This window comes from Apaloderma vittatum, unplaced genomic scaffold, assembly GCF_000703405.1.
Source record: "Apaloderma vittatum isolate BGI_N311 unplaced genomic scaffold, ASM70340v1 scaffold19822, whole genome shotgun sequence".
Lineage (NCBI taxonomy): Eukaryota > Metazoa > Chordata > Aves > Trogoniformes > Trogonidae > Apaloderma > Apaloderma vittatum.
Genome location: NW_009705493.1, coordinates 12,117 through 21,405, shown reverse-complemented (window position 1 = coordinate 21,405; position 9,289 = coordinate 12,117). Strand labels below are relative to the sequence as shown.

At 53.5% G+C, this 9,289-nt stretch overlaps 1 protein-coding gene across 4 annotated transcripts in view; it reads left to right on the top strand.

Moving 5' to 3' along the window:
- GDAP1L1 (ganglioside induced differentiation associated protein 1-like 1) overlaps window positions 1-7,816 on the top strand; it is a 12,093-nt gene extending 4,277 nt beyond the window's left edge. Inside the window, exons 3-6 of one of the 4 annotated variants that reach the window (XM_009865431.1) lie at window positions 1,756-1,929; window positions 4,031-4,128; window positions 4,296-4,410; window positions 7,298-7,816. In XM_009865431.1, coding sequence (XP_009863733.1) covers window positions 1,756-1,929; window positions 4,031-4,128; window positions 4,296-4,410; window positions 7,298-7,641 — 731 coding nt within the window. In that variant the 3' untranslated portion in view covers window positions 7,642-7,816. Of the gene's footprint in view, window positions 1-1,716; window positions 1,930-4,030; window positions 4,129-4,295; window positions 4,411-7,297 lie in introns of all 4 variants that reach the window. The other 3 variants (XM_009865430.1, XM_009865432.1, XM_009865433.1) reach the window with 3 other exon arrangements.
- Window positions 7,817-9,289: the final 1,473 nt, after the last annotated feature.

Genomic DNA, 9,289 nt, shown 5'->3' with positions numbered 1-9,289 from the left:
ATGGCAGCCGTCCCCACACTGCGCAGCAGCCTCACGTGATCTTCGTGAAGGGCAGGTGGTCCGGCATATGTGCCGACAGGCTGTCCTCGGCAGGAGCGGGACACAGTGCTGCTCGTGCGCTGGGGAATTCCTGCCGTTGAGATTTTCCAGCCAGGTGCAATTTCTCATCTTTTTGCTGAGAAATGGGGAGGGGGAAGCTCCAGGGGAGAGGGCCTGGAGCATCACTCCCTTCTGTGCTCTGCTCCAAGCCATCACCCACCAATGGCAGCTGCAAAAGTGTTATCAGGATGCCACAGCGTTGGTCTGAGTGGGAGTCACCCAGCTTGCAGAAACGTGCAGAGCTTAAAAATGCCCTTATAAGAAGGTGTTTTCACTGACTTTTGTTTTCCCATGAGCTTTTCCAGCTGCTTACACACACCCTGAAGGTCAGCTAGCAGTAAAGGGTGGTGTGATGAGCAATGCTTTTCTTTCCCCCAAAACACAATAAGCCACATTTTGGGGTGGTTTTCACTAGGCCAGTGCCAAGAAAACACTGATGAGTTGGCTGGTGGTGACGCATCTCAGGGCCTGGGTGAGGGGCTCCTCCAAGGGCTGCAGCCCCAGCCCCATCCTTCTGAGCCTCCCCTCATCCCACCTCTGCACAGCCCATCCCTTCCTGACTATATGAAACAGCAGCCTGTACATGCAGGTCTACTGTGGCGTGCAAAGGCAGAGTGAGCACTACCTCACAGAAAAACCTCCCTGGGACGTGCTGAAGGATGCCGTCCAGTGGCCAGCGTGCTGCTATTTCATTGGGGTCGCTCCATCTCGGTGCTGGATGGGGCAGTCACTTCGGATGTGCCATTTGCCAGCCTCAGCTCCAGCCTGTCAGGTGCTGGGCAGGAGCCCTGTGGAAGGAGCACGCAGGTTATAGGTCAGTTATTATTATTTCATTCAGCTGGTCACTTTTCTCAGATGGAAAATCCCCACTTGGAGAGCTGGAGTCCAGGCAGCGAACAGCCCGCAGGCAGGGAGGAGCTACCAAAACCTCCCCTCGCTCAGGGGACTGTAACACCAATGACCAATCAGTCAGAACAAGTTTACAGAGCCTACCAACAGGGACAGACCCGAACTGGAGCTGTCAGGAGTCAGGAGCTGCCAAAATTTCCCTGGTGAGGGAGGTGCTGAGCTGGCTGGGGTGAGGGATGCTCCTGCAGCTGAGCCACGGGCTGAGCATGGAGGGAAGATGTGCTGGGATCCTTCGGTCAAATGCTCCCTGATTATCCATTTTGTATGGGATTTTCAAGAAAACCCAAGAAAATTAGGTGCCTCGTTGCCACTGGTGTAATGAGTGTGTAAATGAGGAGATCCCAAACTCGAATCCCTGTGGTTTAGCTCTTTTCTGCAGAACAGGAAGATTTTGTTTCACTTCTACGAGATGTGAAACCACAATGTACAAAGTCAGGCAATTCAGAGCTGAAGGCCTTGCTACACTGAGCTCTGCGGGACGCAGCGTGTGCGAAGCACGTACAGAGCCCTGCGGTCCTGCAGGTTTGCCCATCTCTGGGCACGGGCTGGACTCACTCCTGGCTGGGACAGACAGCAGGGAGAGGGCAGAGCGTGGGGTACAGCTTGGGGTTAACGCACCACCACAGCCAGCCCTGCTCGGAGGTAGCTCAAGCAGAACTGCACACTGGTGTCCAGCACAGGCTAATGAGCCACTAACGAGGGCCTGAGCCCCCTCCGCCACTAACACCATTCCCTTTGCCCCCACAGAGAACGTGACGCAGCTGATCCCAGAGCCGGGCAGCGTGCTGCGCTCGCGGGTGCTGCAGTACCGGGAGCTGCTGGACTCGCTCCCCATGGACGCCTACACGCACGGCTGCATCCTGCACCCCGAGCTCACCACCGACTCCATGATCCCAAAGTACGCGACCACTGAGATCCGCAGTAAGTCGCTTCTACAGCGGGGCTGCCCTGGGCTGGCGACACTGGGACGGCTTCTTTGGCCCTTCTTTTAGGCTCGGCTTGGCTCCACAGCCTGACCATCCCCCCTGGTCTTGCTCTGCCCTTTCCACCAACGCAGGCAGGGACAGAGCTGGGAAACAGCAAAGCATGGCTAATTTGGGAGTTGCAAGTACCCTATAAATGCTTCCTACCCTCAGGAGTGTCCAGATTCCCATGGGCCATGCAAGCTTCTCACCCAGCTCTTTCCAGAGCACGTGAATTTTCTTCCTCTCCCACATGTTCTCTCCCTCCGATAGCTCTAAGAGCAAAAGCGAGAGAATACAGCCAGACTGACTTGCTGATAGTGGATGAATCGGCATAAGACTGTGTACCTGACCTTCAAGCGCTCATGAAACATTGACGATGCTTAATATAACTCACCGGCAAGGATTGCTCCTGGAGAGAGTCCCTCCCCAGAAGAGTGACCTTGTTAGGAAGGAACCAGTGTGCCCCATGTCTGTCCCATCCTTTGGACTCTAGACCAAAACAACACCTGTAGCCAAGAGTGTTCCCCCCATCCTGTCACTTCAGCTGCCTGGGTCATGGATGAACCCTCTGAAAGGGGATGCTCTCACACCCAACAAGTAGGCTATTCCTGAGGTGTGTCTTATGATCTGCCCTGCCCCTCCTAGCACCCTGCATAGGCAGCTGTCCCCAGGTCTCCAAGTGTCACCTCCACCTCCAGACCTTGGGCAGATGCAGAGTGCAGAGCCCGTCCCCTCCCTGAAAGGTCCTGCTGCGATGGCTTCAGACCCCGTCTACCTCACATTACAACCCCAGCATGCTGAGATCCTTAAAATATCTCCTCATCCAAACCTCCTTGCTGGTGACATTCTCTCAAGCCATTGCAACATAGGGGCTGTGGCCAGGTCTGTGGGGTGCCCCAGTGCTGGTGCTGCCCTTCCTCCCCAGCACACCCACTATTCCTAGGTGATGACTGGGCTGCCCTGTTGCGGTGGGTGCCAAGGCACATCCTTGTAGTTACATCCCAAGGAAGGTGAACTGAAGGCCAGGCTCTCCCAAGGGGAACAAAGTGATACACAGGCTTCCCTCCAAGTTACAGACCCAGGAGAGCTGGCTGGGAGCCTTAGCAAAAATGAATTTCAAGGCTTGTGGTAGAAAATGGGGAGTTTCACCATTTTGTGGCAGTGTACAGGCCACTGCGGGCTTCTGCCCCAGCCAGCCCTGGCACCTCCCGCAGCCTTGCATCAGCAGAGCCAAGCCCTTGTCAGTGGAAACAAGGAGGGAGAAACAGATGGTCCCTGGCAGGAAAAGATTAGCCCAGCTTTGGGTAATTTATGTCATCCCTAAGGTGTTACTCTGCATCTTGTATTTTCTTCTTCCATTTACTCTGCTCTTTTCTCTGCGTTAGCTCCCTTGCACAGTCCTTTGCATCCTCCCCCTGCCCTGAGAAGGAGGAGGGTGGCTGTCTCTCCTGTGCTCAGGATGGGCTCCACACTACCAAATTACATCCCTGGACACCGAGCTGGGGTGGGACAGCTTCCCTCAGGAGGGAGCATCCCCTTCCCTGCCGCTACTGCCGTGCTGCTCTGCACACACACGCGGGCAGCCGGCTCGGACATCCCCAAGGATAGATCTGCTGGGGATGGAGCTGCAGGAGCCAGGTTAGGGCGAAGCTCAGGGATGTTCTTAAAACAGCAAGAGACAGACAGAGACAGAGATCTGCTGGCGGCTCTAACACGAATCCAGCAGAGGAGACGGAAAAAAAACCCCTGAAACCCACACAGCCAGGACTTGTCATGGCCAGAGGAAGATCTGTCATACCCTGCAGCCAGTGCTGCCCGGCTGTGAGCGGATGGAAGGGCTGAAGAAGCTGCATGCCCTTAGGGGGAGATGTGATGCCCTGGCTGTCCACTGCTATGGCATCAAGCCATGAATTTGTCCCACTTTGGCTCTCTGGGGCATTTTTCTTGGTGCCACAACACGATTTTGCATGCAGAACAAGGTGCTTTGCTACCAGACACAAAGTCAACCTGAACCCTGGCAAACACAGACCCTCCAGCCCCTCTGTCTCTCTCCCCAGGACATTTAGCTAATGCCAGCACAGAGCTGATGAAGCTGGACCATGAAGAGGAGCCACAGCTATCAGAGCCCTACCTCTCCAAGCAGAAGAAGCTCATGGTAAGGGGGTCAAACCCACACACATCTCTGGCCGTGTGGGGACATGACTCACAGACCTGCCGAGGGCACCTGGTACCTTGTGTCCCTGCATGGTTGCAGGGGCATGTGTCCGTCCATCCATCTGTTCATCCATCCGTCCATCCATCCTAACCCCACTATCCACCCAGGCCAAGATCCTGGAGCACGACAATGTGAACTACTTGAAGAAGATCCTTGGTGAACTGGGCATGGTGCTAGACCAGATCGAGGCCGAGCTGGAGAAGAGGAAACTGGAGTACCAAGGTAGGTGGTGTGCTGCCTTTATGGGGTGTATTGCCACAGGAGGCAAAGGTGCAGCACCAGGAACAGCAGATGGCTTTGCGCCTGATGAACACCCCACATAGGGCAAGCACAGGGCTGCTCTGGCCTCTTCTTTGTTTGCATGCACCAATATCATTGCAGCTGTGGTCTTACTGACCTCTGGCAAACCATTCCTGTGCTGGGCAGCTCCCACTGCCCTTGCCACAGGTGACAGCGAGACCCCTGTCCTCACAGCTGCTCTGTGGGAGCTCTAAAGTCATTGCAGGGTGGTGGCAGGTCCCCTTCACTACCAGTGACTGATGCTCTGGCTGGTTCAGGAAGAAGCAGGCTGGCCCCAGGCTGTTGCGCCATGAAGAGCAGAGACTGACAAAAGCACAGGGCTGGGGACATGTCCCTCAGCCAAGCTCCCCCCAGCCATGGGGCTGTGGCACGTCCCAACGGAGCATGGACGAGGAAACCTGATGGGAACTCAAGGGGCTCTAGAGGGGTAGGAGCCTTTACAGAATCTGCGTCAAATGCCAGCGGGTAGGAGAGAGTGACACCAGCAATCCCCAACATCAAATACACGCGCTGGGTGCCTGCTGAGGGCCACCTCAGTGCCCTGGCAGACAGGGATGCATGGGTACAGCTGGGCATCGCTTGTCCCGCTGTCACCCCCCGACGATGTTGTCATCTTCCCAGTCCCTACTGTCAGCAGGGCTTGTAACCCCAGTGCCAGGACAGTCGGTTGCAGTGCCAGGTCCGGAGCAGAGCCCAGGTGCAGGGGATGGCCCCGCAGCAGCGCCAGCCCTCGGGGCCAGACTGGGCCATGCAGCGCCAGCCCTCGGGGCCAGCCTGGGCCATGCGGAGCTGTGCGTCACACTCAGGGCTGCAGCAAAGGGCCCTCAGAGGTGCACTCAGTCAGGCACTGCAAGGCACCGGGTTGGGGGTTTGCCGAGAGCCGTGATGCATTCACAGCGGCACCCTCCATTGCCCTAATTGCCTGCAACTAACACCCTCATTAACTGACCCGAGAGCTGGGATAGCTCAGCAGAATTCAGCCTAATGAGGTGCCCTTGGAGGCTGTCCCGGGTGCTCAGAGCACTCGGTTCTTGCCCGCTGCTCCTGCCCTCTGCTCTGGGTTCCCCAAACTTCACTTGCCAGGCCCACAGCCAGGTCAGGATCTCAGCGGCGGCCACAAGCACCAGCCCTTTGGCACCCTCCCAGGAGCCGCAGTGCAGCAGCTCTCCTCCCACGCAGCCCAGACTGCCGGCCGGCACGCAGCCACGCGGGCAGGGCTGGGAGGGCGGTAGATGCTGCAGGAGCACAGGGTGACCCCCTCCTGCCACAGGCACCCCACTGAGCTGGGACAGACTGGTCCAATTTGGGGCTGCTGCAAACACTAAGGAGACGAGTTGCCTTTGCCCCTGCTTCTGCTGGGAAGGGTTGCAAAGGGCTGGGGCACCCCTAGATGGGTCCAGACCTTGGCAGTGGGTACAAGCCCAGAGCTAGGAGGGGTAGGGCCAAGACCATGGCTCTTCCCCAAAACCACCATCCTCACACGTGCATTCTCCTTCTCCCGCACCAGTGCCTGGGAGCGAGGCACCACCTCAGCCCCACTTCACTTACCCCTGAGCTGGAGCATCCCTGGGTCCCCACAGCACCCAGGAGGCTCTGGCTGGAGTACCCCCACAATTCATTAGTCACTGAAAACATTTATTGACTAATTAGGCACAGGCAATCTGTCCACTTGGGCTGTGCCTCTAGCAGGATTAGGCAGGCTGCCAAGTGGCTGCAAACGAGGGCTGCTAATTACCAGTAATTCCCCTGGCCTGGCCCTGCAGCACCAGTGCCTGTGCAGGGGTGCAATAAGGGTGCTGCTCTCTTCTTCCCTGATATCACAGCCACAGGACAGTGCAAAAGCCCCAAAATTAAGGGTTTTGTGCAAAGCTGGGAGCTGAGGCAGGATGAGGCCAGGTTTTGTGCCCTTTCTGCTGTTCTTCCTTACCTGCACCTCCCTCCAATTCCCACAGCTCCATCCCAGCCCTGCTCCTCAGCACGGAAAAGGCATCGGAGGAGTGTTTAACGCTATCCTGGCCTAAGCTTGCTTCTTTCAGCTTAAGAAGAGTTTGGTTTATTCCTGGATACCTCTCTGGTGAGGTTATTTTGAGGGTGAACTGTTACCAGGGATTGTCAATGCTTTAGTATCTTTTCTCATGCCCAGCAATTGCACCAAGCTCTGCCTCCCCCAAAAAACTGGCTCTTGCAGACATGTGCTGCCAGTTTTTGTGTCCTGGAGCAGGGTCCCTGGTGCAGGAGAGGGTACAGAGGCAGGATCTCCACAATAGCACACAGGGAAGCAGCCAGGCTGGGCCACCAAATGGTTTTGATTCCTGAGGATTTCTCACATCCCTAAAATAGGACAAGTTAACATGACGCTCCTGAAACAGCTCCCAGTACAGCCAAGGGCAAACGCTGCTGCTGTCCCCGAGAATTAACACAGCAGAAGGGGTCACTGCACCACATCTTCCTTCAAGGGAGGTTAAGGGGCCCTTTTCCAGGCACCTCCTGCCTATGGGAGGATGTCATCTCCTACTGCTCTTGACTTGGGAGAGAGGCAGCAGGGCCATTTTTTGCAGATAGCAACTTGTATCTTCACGGTGGCTGTAAATTATCATCTCGTATTCCCAGCTTTGCGGCCTCACATATCCTCCATCACATAGCCTGGTAGATGGGGTCTGATCTCTTGGGATACTAGAGAGCTGAGAAAAAACACCCCAGGTCCAATATAAATGCTCCTGCCTTTGCAGATCTTTTGAGCGAGCCTTTAGGTGCTCACCCAAGAGTTTCTTTTTACCCTACTTACCTGCTCTGTCGCTTCTCTCTCCAGGGCAGAAGTGTGAACTTTGGCTCTGCGGGTGCGTCTTTACCTTGGCTGATGTCTTGTTAGGAGCCACCCTGCATCGCCTCAAGTTTCTGGGACTCTCTAAGAAATACTGGGAAGATGGCAGCAGACCTAACCTACAATCCTTCTTCGACAGGATACAAAAACGCTTCGCCTTCAGGAAAGTTTTGGGAGATATACATACCACGCTCCTCTCTGCAGTGGTACCCAACGCCTTCAGGCTGGTCAAGCGGAAACCTCCCTCCTTCTTTGGAGCCTCCTTCCTGATGGGATCTCTGGGGGGAATGGGATATTTTGCTTACTGGTACTTAAAGAAAAAATACATCTAGTGCTGGCTGCTTGGTGTTTAGTTTGGTGTCTCTGTGCTGTGTGAAATTATGATGAAGCCTCAGTAACTGTAATGAAATTTGAAGCAAGGTAATGAATAATTATATTGTTTAATGTAACATTCCATAGTCTAGAAGTAGAAACGTATACTGCAAGGAAATAAGAAAACAACAACAACAACAAAAAAGCATCAACTTGTAAATGCATTTTTTTTAGATTTAAGTATTCAACTCCAGCGAGAGGCTCAGGGGTTCACGGGTTCAGCCGTGCTCATGGGGAAGCGACACCACCTCCGGCACCGGCCGGCACCAGTGCGAGAGATGAGAACCCCGGGAAGTTTCCCAACACCCAAGTTAACTAATGGGACTTGGATACTCGGTCCTGTACGTTTGTGTTTCCAAATTGTTCGCCAATCACATTTCTCACAGGCAGGTAGTGGGGACTTTCTTCTTCTCGAAGGCATCGTACTGTGCTCAGAGGCTTTCCTGGGAGCAGGGTGCAGAAGCCGGTCACAGTCAAGGTGGATTTGCATTCTTCAAGTATCCATTTTTAAAATTATTTTCATTAAAAGGAATATTTTTTATTGAGCTGCTCTTAGAATGTATCCACTTTTTACGTCTGGTTTTGGTGGGCTTTTTTTTAAGGAATTTAATGTCTGTCTTTAACTGTCGCACTTCTTTCCTGAGAAGAAATCATTTTGACTTTCATCCTGGATTTTGGCACATGAAGGAGATTATTGTTTTAAGCCTTTTGGCTCTGTCTCTTGAGTATTCCTTCACGGATTTGCAAAGCATCAGTTTTCACCGACTGAGCATACCTGGACTCTGAAACAAAGCACGACCATTTTCAGAACTTTTCAGCACTTTTCTGAAGGCACTTTGGCTTTCTCTTCCATCGGGGGCTCTTTTCTGTTATTTCCTCGTTGTGTGTTTTCTTAGAGACACTTTGCACAGAATCACATTGATGACTTTCTTGTGCCTTTTGCATGTTGGAAAGAATAACGGGCCTCACTGCTACTCATGCTTTGAAAACCGAGATCCTCAATAAACCATATGGGAGGAGTAACTGCTTCACATTTCTAAATGTGTTCAACATCCCTCTAGTCTTATTTGAAAGCATGCTCAAGGGCAGAGGGTTTGTGCTTTTTCTCATGTACTGCATTAGTATAAAAGTTGCATGGAAACAAAACGTATTCCTCTTCCAAAGCCCTCATTTATGTAAACGCTCAGCCTGCTAGGATCTCCTCTGTCCGTTTTTCTGAGTGCTCCAGTGATCCTGAGCAAGTCATCCTGCATCTCTAGGCTCAGGAACGCATGCCGAGCTGAAGCAATACGAATTGCATTTGCCTCCAACTCAAAAATTAGCTTTATGTATGTGAAAGCAGCAGAAGCTTTGGCTCTTGATACAACCTGGCATCCACAGAGTTGTGAATACTTAGCAGGAATTACAAGGGATGAGCATAGAGCGATTAGACGGTGCAAAATGCACAAATTTTTTCTGTGCTTGTCACACTTGTGTAGGCTGGTCTGGAATACAATGACCTGTGTAGCTGCAAAGGTGCTGTGTTATCTGTGTGACCCCTCAGCGATCAGGGCCACACTTAAAACTGGTGTGTGGGAATCCAAACCCACCACCTCTGCATGCAGACCA